This window comes from Typopeltis vanoorti, chromosome 25 (assembly GCF_054136105.1).
Source record: "Typopeltis vanoorti isolate ZY-2024b chromosome 25, IOZ_Tvanoo_1.0, whole genome shotgun sequence".
In the NCBI taxonomy this organism is placed as follows: Eukaryota; Metazoa; Arthropoda; class Arachnida; order Uropygi; family Thelyphonidae; genus Typopeltis; species Typopeltis vanoorti.
Window position 1 is genome coordinate 25,816,386 of NC_143573.1, and position 13,663 is coordinate 25,830,048.

At 34.6% G+C, this 13,663-nt stretch overlaps 1 protein-coding gene across 1 annotated transcript in view; it reads right to left on the reverse strand.

The window, feature by feature from the left end:
- Nucleotides 1–1,830: 1,830 nt before the first annotated feature.
- alphaCOP (coatomer subunit alpha) overlaps nucleotides 1,831–13,663 on the reverse strand; it is a 190,318-nt gene continuing 178,485 nt past the window's right edge. Inside the window, exons 12-13 of the mRNA XM_090414738.1 lie at nucleotides 12,822–13,092; nucleotides 1,831–3,342 (exon numbers count right to left, since the gene is read on the reverse strand). Of these exons, the coding sequence (XP_090270864.1) occupies nucleotides 2,204–3,342; nucleotides 12,822–13,092 (1,410 nt within the window). The 3' untranslated portion in view covers nucleotides 1,831–2,203. The remainder of the gene's footprint in view (nucleotides 3,343–12,821; nucleotides 13,093–13,663) is intronic.

The window sequence follows — 13,663 nt, forward strand, 5'->3', positions numbered from 1 at the left end:
GTTTAGCAGCCATATGTGAATAAAGCATTTATTTACGTCAGATACTAGAAAAATTCAGAATAATTTTCACAAATGAAAACGTTATTCTGAATAGCTTGGCTTAAGGCAATCTCCTACCCAGTTTAGTCATCAATCTATGTTATTAAAAGTTTTGGCAAGTTTGTGGTAGTATTAAGTATAGTAATTTACATTCACTAAGTGCTTTATTTTTTGTTTGTAATAACTGTAACAACAGTAGTGCAAGGTAATTGTAGCCTGTGGCCTATCTCAGTGTTCGACAAATCATTGTCACTAAATTTAATCATTTTAACCTTATTATCTAATGTAACAGGTTTACTTGTCTTCTTTTCAGTGAAAACAACAGAACCCTTACTTTGAATTTTATCTGCCATTATTAAAAACAATAGTTATAAACAGTTTATAACTCACAACAAAACACAGAAATGTAGCAAGGTAATGATATTGTAAACAAACTGTTCATGAAAACCACACATCAGCTGATTAGTGGAATCATCATGTCACTAAAACTTTCATCATATGAGCAGATAATTCTAAAGCAAAGCATTGTAAGGTGGGGTATTACTGTATTGAGCAATATGTTATCTATATTTAAGCTGTGTCTGTCAGCAGTTAAAAATTGAAGGAGGTACATAAAGATGGTTATATGTTAAATAAGGTATAAGACAAGGGTGAATCACAGTGGAGATATACTCATCTATATGGATCACAATATGCAGTAGAGTGGCATTAAACTGGATATCAGGTCTGTATTTCATGCAGATGATGTTATATAACTCCTAAATAAATTCAGTATAAGGATTCCTTAACTAAACTGAATAACTGCTGTAAATTTTGGTATGAGAATCTGCAATAAAAACAGCATGAAACTGAAAACATCAGGTGCATCTTGAATGGGAAATCTACAGAACAAGTAAAACATATCAGCTCTTTAGACACATTTTTTAGTGAAGATGGCAAAGTATATTATATATGGCAATTGACAACAGAATAAACAAAGCTGGTATGGAGTCATATGAAAATCTTTATATTCAATAATAAAGAAATTACTCAAGTAATTTCTCTACACTAGCTGTATACAAGAGTGTTCAAACGAAACTTATAGATCTGAGAGCTGGGTTAGAAATAAAACAGTTGATCAAAGATTACTGATTGCAGATAAGTTCTTAGAAAAATCAGAGTGAAAAGATGGCATGTGGAGAGCTAAGCTAGTATAGTAGTTTGCTAAAAGACCTCCAGTAAGATTGAGATCTAGGTGGACTGACTAAGTTTGAAGTGCTTTAGAAGACTGAAATATAAGATGTGACAACGCTAGAATCCAGACAAATAATCATTTTGAGAAAAACTGTCATTAGGAAGTTAGTAATCATTTTGTACTTTGTTGAAGTAATTTGTTGAAGAATACAGAATCACTGAGAGTCCTCTATTAAGATTCAGTTAAATCTTACAATATCACATATCCATCTGATAGTATGAAAACTAGGCTTTCATGAGGTAGGTAGTTTTATTAGGTTATTTCCCAAATTTGAAAGCAATGGGAGGATTTAAAACATCTCTCTGAAATAAATTCTGGCATTCTTCTTCCATCTCTGTTGAGGGATTAAGCATCACTAAACATAATGAAAAAAACTAATTACAACTAATACAAATAATTAAGTGAGAGGAATATTATACTGTGAGGCAGATACCAGCCAATAAAGAATAGATAATACAATTTTATTCTCTGAAAATAATATTTCAAGTATTCATGTACTAAAGTATAATGATATTTTAGTGAAAAGAATTGGAATTTTTGTATAACTTTCAAAAATGTTTGTATGCACTCAAGACAAATTTATTATATTTCTTTAAAATTATTATTTCACATACATGCATTCCAAATATTATTATGCAACAGCTTCATACTCCTACCAGCTGACATGGAAAATTATATACATCATCAGTAATTCTGGAAGGTAAGTGGTGCAAAGTTTTTTATTAAGTAAAATAAGAAAAAAAAATACTGCATTCAAATCATTTATAATTTATGGGGGAGGGGATAGAAGGAATGCATCAAAATTACTGAAATAAAGAAATAAGTGCTGATCATTAGGGTAATTAGGCTGATAATTAAATGATGCTACTAACTGTAAAGCTTACTGAAGAGAGTTTGCAACTATATATTTTGCCAATTATCAGTCACTACCTATCTAAACTGTAGAGGACTAATGCGCAAACCAATAGTATCCTTACCGACTTCAGCAACTGAACATACTTTACATACAATACCCTTATATTCTGGAAAATAGCTGGCTTGGCACATAGAACACTTTGTCTCAGGTTTTCCTCTATAAATAGGTTTATAGGTATGTGCACAAAGAGAAAATGGATTATGCTCATCATATTGCAACTGATGTTGATCAGCTGGATTCTTATCACAGGCTTGTAGAATTTTTCTTGTTTGGGCAGCCACTTCGGGCCTGGGTCCGAGTTCTAACAGACGGCGAGCAAATGATGCAGCTGTCTTGTAATTTTTAAGTTTAAAGAACAGATTCAAAGCAGTTCGTAATGTTAAAATTTGATGTATTGGTTGAAGATTGCAATGTGTAAAGTATGCAGCCATTTCACACGTTCGCTTCTGTTGTTCAAGTGTTTCCTTTGGCAATCCCTTACGTTCTAATTCAAGTGAGAGTCCCAAAATATATTCACGACAAATCTCTAATAACTGCTGAGCTTCAACAATATCTTGTTTTGTATCAACAACCAATAAAAGAATACTCAAAAGCAATATACGGAACTTCTCAATAGCCTCCTGAAATTTACCTGAAGTTGTAAGCTGATAGCATGACTGAAGACGCTGAATTAAGTCGTTCAACTTGCATCCAACAGCAGGAAGTCCACTTTTTGCACCAGCTTCCTTCCAGTTACGGTGAGGATAAACATAAAGAGTTGGCAAGTAAGGTAATGCTTGAATAGCAATACGTCCTCTGGAATATACAGTTAAAAATAATTGCTTCAAAGGTTCAAAATTTACAACTCCAACTTGATCATAGAGCAGACGGAAGGCAGTTTCAAAAGAACCTGCAAGAACATGATCCACTGCTAGCTTTGAGTTGTTAACCCAAATCTGTGCTTGTGACACTCCTTTTGTAGGAGGTACAAAATAGCCTTCTTCTCCTGTTCCTATAGTTGTACAAGGTTCTAATTCTGGAAGAAGCTCCAAATCTTCATCCTCAACTTCCCAACCACCACCACCATCTTTACCTTCAGCAACCTCTTTTAATTTTTCTGCTGGTTCTCCTGCACCTTCTTCATCAAGGGCTAGCTCAGTATCATCTCCCCATCCTGAAAAATAAATATAACTCCATAAAGCAGTCAGACTGTATATATAAAGGTACATTAAATAACTAATCTCCAATTATAAAATCTCCTGTATACACATTACACAAAAGAAAATTTTGAAGCAGTCAAAAGTAAATCCTTACTATGGATGAAAACATAGTAAGGATTTATAATGTAATATTCAAATGAAGGGATAGATAATTGGTACGTAAAAAATTTGATTGCATGCAACTTTTCAATATCTTCAAGAAATTCACTGTAAGCTGATAGCATGCCTGAATACACTTAAGTGAGTGATTTAATTTAGTGTCATTTAACAAAACAGTTTGAGTCTGAAGTAAATTTAAGTAGTTTCTAGCAAATATTTAAAAATAATCCTCTTTAGATACTATCTTACTCCCCCAAATCTTCCACACATGAAAGGTTTGGAAATCTATAGTACATCAGTTTGTGAGCAGGCTACAGAATTTTATAGTTTTTAATTTAATTTTTTGTATTTCTTATTTATTTAACCATGCTGTACAGACCAAACATGAAACCTTTACAAATCACTTCAGGCTTCCAATAACCAGGGCAGTGATTTCACACATATTGCATGATGAAATTCATCTCCTACCAGTGGTCTGTTTTGAACCTGCAGCCTGTTGGTTGAAGATTATGTTAACCACTTGGCCAGCTAATTGTGTGTGTGTGCCTGGTTGTTTGCCTGTTCTATTAGGTAAAAAACAGGAGTTTCTGGTAGGGAAAAAAACCCACAACTTTTATACAAAACTAACAAATTTTCAAATGAAAAGCCCTTTGTTCTAGATAATATTTGAACTTTCTAAGCAAAGGGCATCATCAACTAAGCCAAATGGGAAAAATGCTATTTTCAGCATTTGATTCATAATGTTGGCCCATTATGAATGAAATCAATTGAGAGAGAGAGAGAGAGAAGAAAAACAACTCAACTAGATGTCTTTTCCATGACATTTTACTTCAAATACAAGCACTGTTCTCAATTCTGTTTAAATAAACAAGCCACACCTTACTTCTGTTTATGTTCTTGAAAATAGTAGTAATGTCAAGTTAGATATTAATATATTTCAATTTGTAAAAGTGACTCAGCAACTGATACCTGCTCTTTTGTCATAATTTTTACAGACAAATCTCTTATCTGGTAGTTCCCAATATTTGATTAAATGTTTTAATTCTAATACAGTTCTTAAGATCCATATGTTAAAAATGGTTTCAATATTATGTTGAATTTTTTCTTGACAATTATTCATAAGATAAAAAAACTAAAATCTATGCACCCACTTACTCCTAGATTGTATGGCCTTCCAAAAATTCATAAAGAAGGTATACCATTATGTCCAATAGTTGATGGAATCTATTCTCCCACTTACCAACTGTCCAAGTATCTTGCGAAGATTTTACAACAACACATTCATGTCTCGGATACTTATATTAAAAACTCAAAACATTTTATAGATAAAATAAAAAACATCCCTATTTTTGAAGAGGATATACTAGCAAGCCTGGACATTACATGTCTGTTTACTAACATTCCAGTGGTTGAAGTCATCAACATCTTAGACAACTTGTTCCCAAGAAACATCATTACTTTGTTCAATCACTGTTTAACTTCTAACTATTTTATTTGGCAAAAAACGATCTACAAACAACTCACTGGATTAGCTATGGGTAGCCCCCTCTCACCTCCTTGTGCTGACTTATTCATGGAAGATCTAGAGAAAAAAATCTTAACCTAGATCATTCCAAAACCGAAAATTTGGTACAGATGTGTAGATTACATCTTTATCATTTGGGATCATACGAAAGAAGAACTAATGAATTACCTCAACCAAATCAATAGTTTCCACAATACCATCAAATTCACATTAGAAATGGAAAAAGATAAAAAACTGCCATTCCTTGACATTTTAATAAAGAAACAATCCAATAATAGTATCAACCTATCTGTATACAGAAAACCTACAAATACTGGACGTTACCTCCATTTCAACTCAGCTCATCACATAGCTCAGAAACTTAGCATTATCCATAGTCTCAAGAAAAGAGCTATACAGTATACGACAGACAAGGATGACCTACTAACGGAATTAACCACAATATCCAGAGAACTTTCTTTAAATGGTTACCCAAAAAGACTCTATAACAAGGTTCTCTTTACTGATATACCACATCGACAACGTGATGACGTCCAATACATCAGTACAATTACGATTCCTTTTGTCAGCAACCTTTCCAAAAAATTAGCTAACCTTTTAAAACCACATAAGATCAGAGTGGCATTCAAACCAATCAACACTATTTGGAAATTTTTAAGATCACCGAAAGATCCTCGCCCATTCTACAAGTACTCTGGAGTATATGATATACCTTGCTCATGTGGTATTAGTTACGTAGGTCAGATCTCTAGAAGCTTTGAAACGAGAAAGAAAGAACACATAGGATATGTCAGAAATAACAGACAAGACATTTCAGGCCTTTCATGCCATTTTGCCTCTACTAACCATCACATTGAGTGGGATAAGAGCCTTATGCCATACATAGAAGATAACTACCATTCAAGAACCTTTAAAGAAGCAGCTACAGTCGCCCGTAAAACTGAAAACCTAAACAAGAATCAAGGTCTAATTTTACCAGAAATTTGGAAAACTTTTATCAGATCATTAAACATCAAAGAAATGAACTTTCATAACAATTACGTCATGAGCCATAACGAATAAATCACGTTAACGAGACACGCACAATACCAATTTTTTGTATGAATTAGAACCATCAGTTATAACCTAGTCTGTAACCTTCATTTTAGCTTACTAGTTTGTATTCCCTGAGGATGCTAATAGAAAAAATTGGTGAAACATGTAGGAGGATAAAATAAAGCTACTTGACAAAGATTATATAAAAAAAGTGTAATAGTCTTATGGTTTCAATATTATTTTATGCTATGACTGATATTTCTTTTCATCTCACAAATTTATCAAATATCTTCCTATTATATCAGCCTTGTTTTGGATTTCTGGCTATTTTCATGATTTAGGTCATTTTATTCTGTCAGGCAGATGCGTAAGAATGGTTATTTAATTTCACTGATGATAATGGAAGACCTGTACTGAATTTATTTTGTAAATATGACACCAGCTATTGGCATAAAGAATTAAATTTAATATTTAAACCTCATCTTGAATCTCACTTTATTTAACAATGTTGTCCATACATTCAACTACCTTTTTGTATACCCTCAAATTTTGTAAGACAAGCAAAGATACACATGTTCTATAAATGCATTTGCACTATAGACTCTACCACCAAATATTTCAATGTCTCTTCCCATGTCATATGACTGGGCAGACCCAAAGATCTAACAATAGTCAAAATGGGAGAGACAAAAAGTTGGGTCCATGCTGTGCTTAGATCCAAATTTTGATTCTTTGGAACATTTTGTCTAACAATTCCACTATTAACTCTATCCATTTTATTTATGTTTAGTTTAAATATTGTAGAGACTATTTGTTGTAGTGGTATAGGGAACAATAGCAGTCAGCTGGAAAAAATATTCCTTATAATAATAAGCATTGTAATATGTAGCAAAAGAACCAATTTTCCCTTTTTCATTGTGCCAGCTGCCTTCTCTAATGTCACAAAAAATTCCTCCATTTTTTCCCTTGGTAGAACCTTCTGTGGGACCATAAGCACAAGTAAGCCTCATCTGTCCACATCATTCTACTTGATATTGCCTGCCACTAGAAGATTATCTTTATATTTAGTGTTGAATACTATAGCTATTCCTTCATTGTTATTGCTTGAATATAATATTTTGTATTTGTTGCTTAGAAAGATCTCACCTGTTTTTGTCTTCCTTGTTTCATTCATGCCTCTTATGTCAATCTGGTACTTATAAAATTCTTCTGCTAGTTCCATTTCTTTTACATTATGCTTCTTATGCTGATAGTACCAATATTGAACTGGGATGTGTTTCAGGATTTGTTCCAGTAGCTAACTTTGCACCGTTCACACTGCTTATATCAGGTCATCCCAATAGTAATGTCCTTTTTAGCATTAAGTTTTGAAAGGATATAAAAGATAAATCACTTGCTAATTTAATCAAGTATATATTCTCCATTTGAATCAATAACGCTCTTCCAATATTGTGAAAGCTTCCATTTCTATAGAATTGAGGAGGTTTGGAGGCAAAGAAGTCGCACAGGCTCAATTTCAGCACCTCCAATGTTTTATTGTTTTTTCATTAATAAAATTAATAAAGGCTTTTCCCAGCTGAGTTCTTGCACTATGAAGGTGTGCATTATCACGGTGAAAAACAACACCCTTTTGACTGACCAGAGAACACCTCTTTTCTTTCAGTTTTTCATTCAATCAATTGAGTTGTTCACAGTATACTTCAGCTATGATTGTTTTGTGGTAAGAGTTCAAAGTGTACCAGCCATATCCCACCAAATGCTTAACAAAACATTCTGAGGATGAAGGTCTTGTTTTGGCTGAGGTTCAGCCAGTTCCCCTGAATCTACCCACTGCTTTTGATGCTTAACATTCTTGTAAAGTATCCACTTTTCATCACCAGTGATTACACGACACACGGAGACTGAAGCTCTCGAGAATGAAGAGCAGTGCAGATGTTGATGCACTCTCTTTGATTGTTGTTCGTCAGTTTGTGAGGAACCCATTCGCAGAGCTTAGACACTATTCCAAGTTCTAGCAATAGTGGCTTCCAGCACATCATTATCGAGAGAGACAGGACGCCATCCAAGCTAAAGTCCCCTTGTGAAAATTTTTGGAACCACTTCTGGTGCTTTCACACATTCAGCATTGTTGCCTTTTTTGGACATATCATAAAACATGATGTGACCAAAGATGATGGTCACTGAAGAGCACATGATAAAACATGATGTGTTCTTCAGTGACCTCTATAGTAATAAAAGGTTATTTAAACAATAACTTATCTATTAACTTATGCTTCTTGCAAGTTGGAATTCCTTAGAATGAGGCTGCCTCAGCTTAGCAGTACTTACAAAGCTTTAAAAATTCATATTCAGACAAACTGAGACACATTTGAACAAGTACAGTATAAAAAACATTACTTTGGGGATGCCCCGATACATTCTATTTATATGAACATACATCATCATCATCAAATTCCTGCCATGTACCCACAAGGGGTGTACAGGATATGACAGTACTACATGAAAAAAAATTACATCATTACTAACTTCCTATCTACAATTTTCCTCCAAATCAGTCTGTTACTTGTCAAGACTCCAACATTATCAGATCTTATATTTCTATCGTCTAAGGAACTTTGTACCGTATCAATCCACCTATATCTTGGTCTTCCTCTGGGTCGTTTTCCAGCCAACCTTGGAAGAGAACACTTGTTTTGCTAATCTTTCCTCTCATATTCTATTTAAGTGACCATACCACCTGAGATTAGCTCTGCTAACGCATTCCTGGATGCTGACAATGTCAAGTTCTTTCCTAATATCCTCATTTTTAATATGATATTGCCAATGATGCCATCTGTTCACGCCTCTAATTTTTCTCAGGACTCTCATATCTGCGGTCTCTAGTCTTTGGTCAAGTGTTTTACTTCTGACCCAGCTCTCAGATCCATAAGTTAAAACTGGTTTGAACACTGTCTTGTATACAGCTAATTTAGTGTTCCGACTAATTTCTCTCTTATTCCATATGAATTAATTCAATTGACTTCCCATCATACCAGATTTGCTGATTCTGTTGTCTATTTCTATATTTAATTTACCATCTTCAGTAAAAATCATGCCTAAATAGCTGAAATGTTTTACTTGTTCCACAGGTACTCCATTCACAACACAGTTGACATTTTCAATGATTCTGCCTATTTTCATTATCTTGTCTTTTTATTGCTGACCTTCATACCATATCTATTACAACAGCTATTCAATTTAGTCAGAGAATCTTGCAGACTTGTAGCGGATTTATTTAGAAGTATAACATCATCCGCATAAAGAAAAGAGCTGACATTAACATCTCCAATTTTGATATCAGGTTTAATACCACTTTCCTTCATAAAGTGATCCATATAGATAATGAATAACAGAGAGGATAATGTACATCCTTGTCTCACACCAGATTTAACATTAAACCAACTTCCTGTACTTCCTTCAATTCTAACTGCTGACTTACAACTCAAATAAAGACTAAGTATTGCTTGATATAATGCCCCATTGACACCATATAACTGCAGCATATTGAATAGCTTCTCTCTTGGCACCTTGTCATATGCCTTTTCCAAATCGACAAAACTTAAATACAGATCTTTATTATATTCCCATGCTTTCTCGACTATTTGTCGTAAAGTGAAGATCTGATCCTGACAGCCTCTATTTGGCCTGAATCCAGCTTGTTCTTCAAGCTTTTCTTCTACAATTCTTCTCAACCGTTTCTCAAGTATACTTGCATAGATCTTGCCAGGAACACTCAGTAGGGAAATACCTCTGTAATTCTCACATGCAGTTTTATTTCCCTTTTTATATATGGGTACTATGACAGCTCTACTCCAATCATCGGGAATTCGTCCCTCTGACCAGGCTTTCTGAACTATGCAGTGTAGCCACTGTAAGACTCTTATACCACCATACTTGAGCATTTCTGGTCGAATATCATCTACTCCTGCTGCCTTTCCACATTTCAAGCCTTTGATGGCTTTTTCTACTTTAAGTATGGATATGTATTCCTGACTGCATGCCTGGTCAGTGTTTTTTATCACTGTGCTGTCATCACTGCTTGTTTCATTTAGCAGTTTTTCAAAGTAATTACTCCATACTTCAAGGATATCTTTTTCTCCTGTTTTCATGTCACCTTTATCATCTCTAATTCCTTTTACAGCACTCTTTCCTCCATTCCTAAGCTTCTTCAACAACCTCCAGAATAATTTGCTGCCTTCTTGATATTTATTTTCTATATTCTTGCCAAAGTCCTCCCATGACTTTTGTTTAGCTAGTTTTACACACTGTTTAGCTTTCTTACATTTGTCTCTGTATTCTGTAAGAGTAAAAGCTGACTTATTTGCCAGGAACTTTTGATATGCTTTCTTCTTTTCCTTCACTGCCTCTTTAACTTCCTGTGTCCACCAGGGAGTTCTGATTTTTTTATCCTTGCACACAACCTCACCACATGCCTCTCTGGCAGAATCAATCAATGTTTTCTTCAGAGTTTGCCACTGAATCTCCAAGGTTTGATTCCTGTTCTCAAACTCTTTCATTTTCTTTTCAATAATCTTTCTGTATTTTAGTCTACAGTTCACATCTGAGAGCTGCTCAACTTTCATTCGCTTTAAAACTTTCTTACATGTTATTCTTTTCAATATGAAATTCAATTTTATCCTGCTCAAGACTAAATAGTGATCACTTCCAATTTCAAATCCTCTGTACACTCTGGTGTCCTGCACCAGGGAGAAAACATCACTATCAACAATAACATAGTCAATGAGACTTTTCTTATTCCTAGCCATGTGAATTTGTGCACATTTTTATGTTGGAACATGGTGTTAGTAATAACCAGTCCATGTCCTGAGCAGAGATCCAACAGGTATTTACCATTATTATTGGCTTTGCTCTTTTCTCCAAATTTTCCCAAAATATTTTTGTATGTCTCACAATCATTTCCTACTCTACTATTTAGATCCCCAACAAGGACCAACTTTTCCTTTTTCATTGTGTCAGTTGCTTTTTCTAAAGCCTCAAAGAATTCCTCCACTTCTACCTTAGTAGAACCTTCTGTGGGACCATAGGCACAAATAAGTCTCATTGTCCAGTTCCCCATTCTCATATTTGCCCACATTACTCTACTTGAGACTGACTGCCATTCAAGAAGATTAGCCTCGTATTTTGTGTTGAATACTATGGCTACTCCTTCTTTTCCTTGATTGTCATTGCCTGAATATAACAATTTGTATTTATTGCTCAGAAAGATCTCACCAGTTTTGGTCTTTTTTGTTTCAGTCACCCCTATTATGTCGATCTGGTACTGAATTCCTCAAAAAATTCCTCAGCTAGCTCCATTTCTTTGCCATTCAGGCTTCTTACGTTGATAGTACCGATCTTTTACTCTGGTGATGTTGAGTTGGGGTTTGTTTTAAGATTTGTTCCAGTTCGCCCTGGTTCCCTGGCAAAAACAACGGGGGCCTTGTTTAACCGGGCGACGCCCTAGCCGGCATGAAATTTTGTCATGTTGTACCATCATTTTTTATTTTGGTTTAACCAATAAGAATACAATTTGGTCGGCTAAATCCCAAATTGCCAGCCCATCCTCGTTCGTTCAGTATCAAAGTAGATACCCAACAGGGTGCACCACGAGAAGATGAGGATTGGACATTAGGTCAGAAGCCCTGGTCGTTTCTCTGCATTCCTTTAAAGGCTATGTGGAGGTCTCCTCTCAGTTATACAGCTTTGACCCTTAAGCACCCCTATATGAACATACTACATTGTTTAAGTTAATTTAGTGCCTCCATTCCATTTTTCTAGAGAACTTTTCATTATAGTTTCACTGTAAAGGCTGAATAGTAATGGTGAAAGTACATATCCTTGTCTTGATCCTTTTTCAAGTTGGAATGCAGGGGACATTGAGTTTTCAATTCTTACTGTTGCTTGATTTCCTTGATATAAGTTCTTTATGAGGGTTACCAGATGGTTTGGTATTCCTGATTTTGCATAATATACCATAAAATATCTCACCTCATACAATCAAAGGCCTTGGAGTAATCTATAAAGCATAGATCAAGTCTTAAGCTGAATTCCCTTATTTTTTCAATTATTTTTCTGATGTTAGATATATGATCTCTAGTCCCTCGACCTTTTCTGAATCCTGCTTGTTCTTCTGAGATCTGATGGTCTATAAAACTTTGTAATCTCTTATAGATAAGAGCCCTGATAGATAAGACTAATTTGGAGGAAAACTGTAAATTGGAAGTTGATAATGTAAACGTTTCACAATTAAAAATTAAATTGTTTGGGTACAATCAAAGTTCTAGGCTCAAGAAAATTTGTAGGGAGAGAGTAAAAGTTATAATTATTTCCAATGAATGCAAATCCTTTTGAAAACATTTATTTCCAAGAACCAGTCAGGAAAAGAGAAAGACTCTTCTGTGTTTACTGTGAAACCCTTATTTGAAATGATCTCCTCTGCATCAACTGCATTGAGCATCTGTTGCATAAACAACAAACAAAAATAAAAATCTGAACTTAAGGCAATAGCTGTCTTTCTGAAACAGCTAATTTTCATGTTTTATCTATCCCAGAATTTTAAAGGAAACAAAAAAAAACTTTCATTTTGAATCGTTCATTTTTAAAATCATGCAGTTTAGGACTTTATGTGACCTTAATGTAAGTATAAAATATTTAAATAAAAGTAGTTATTATTGAATTCCATGTCTTTACAAAAATTAATTTTTTAATAACTAACAAATGCATTAAAAAAACTACCTTCTATAAGACCATCATCTGTTAGCTCTGCAGCCATAGCCGTCTTACGAGACATCATTGCTCCTTCGAAGAAACTTTTTGAAACACTTAAAAGTGGCCAGTTTTCTTCTGATTGCATAACTGGACATGGTGGTTGTAAAAGAACAGCACTAGGATCAGGCTGAGGAAGTTCAATATCAGTATCAACTAGGACACTCTTTAGATTCTCTGCCTCTTCTTTAAGACCATGAGTGACAGCACATAAGTAGGCAACAGATGTTTGACCACATGTCTATATATATATAAATGAAAATCCATTAATAAATAATTTGAGTTAATCTTTTAATGTGAAGAAAACTGTAGTTTGAAAAAAAAAAAAAAATAAGAAGAATGCGATGCACACGATACTTCACAAATCAGTAATGATGAGTTAAAAAAAAAAAAAAAAAAATCAGCTAACGCCTTTTTATTCCTGTATATACGGGAGTAGGCGAGGCCATTTAGCTATCTAACTTTTGGAGACTCAGTGGGCAGTTCAATCTCCACTGGTACCCAATCAGAGATAGATGGCCCAAGGCTATCATTAATTAAGTGGTATGCAGTGAAGAGAGACAGCTCAAATGTGCTGCCATCTCGTGGTCCCTAACACAATATATTTAATGTCTGAAATAATGTGGGTTCTACGGTCGATTTTCTTGAGGTTACAGGATGAAAAACCCGAGTTTCCGGGAGGAAAAACCCGCTTGCCCGTGCCAGAGATCGACTAACTCGGGAACCGGTCGAAAAAAGACTTAGAAAAATTTCGTCTAGTCACCGACTAGACTCGAAACCAAGTCTTCCTTCATGCAGCCAAGCGCCATGGT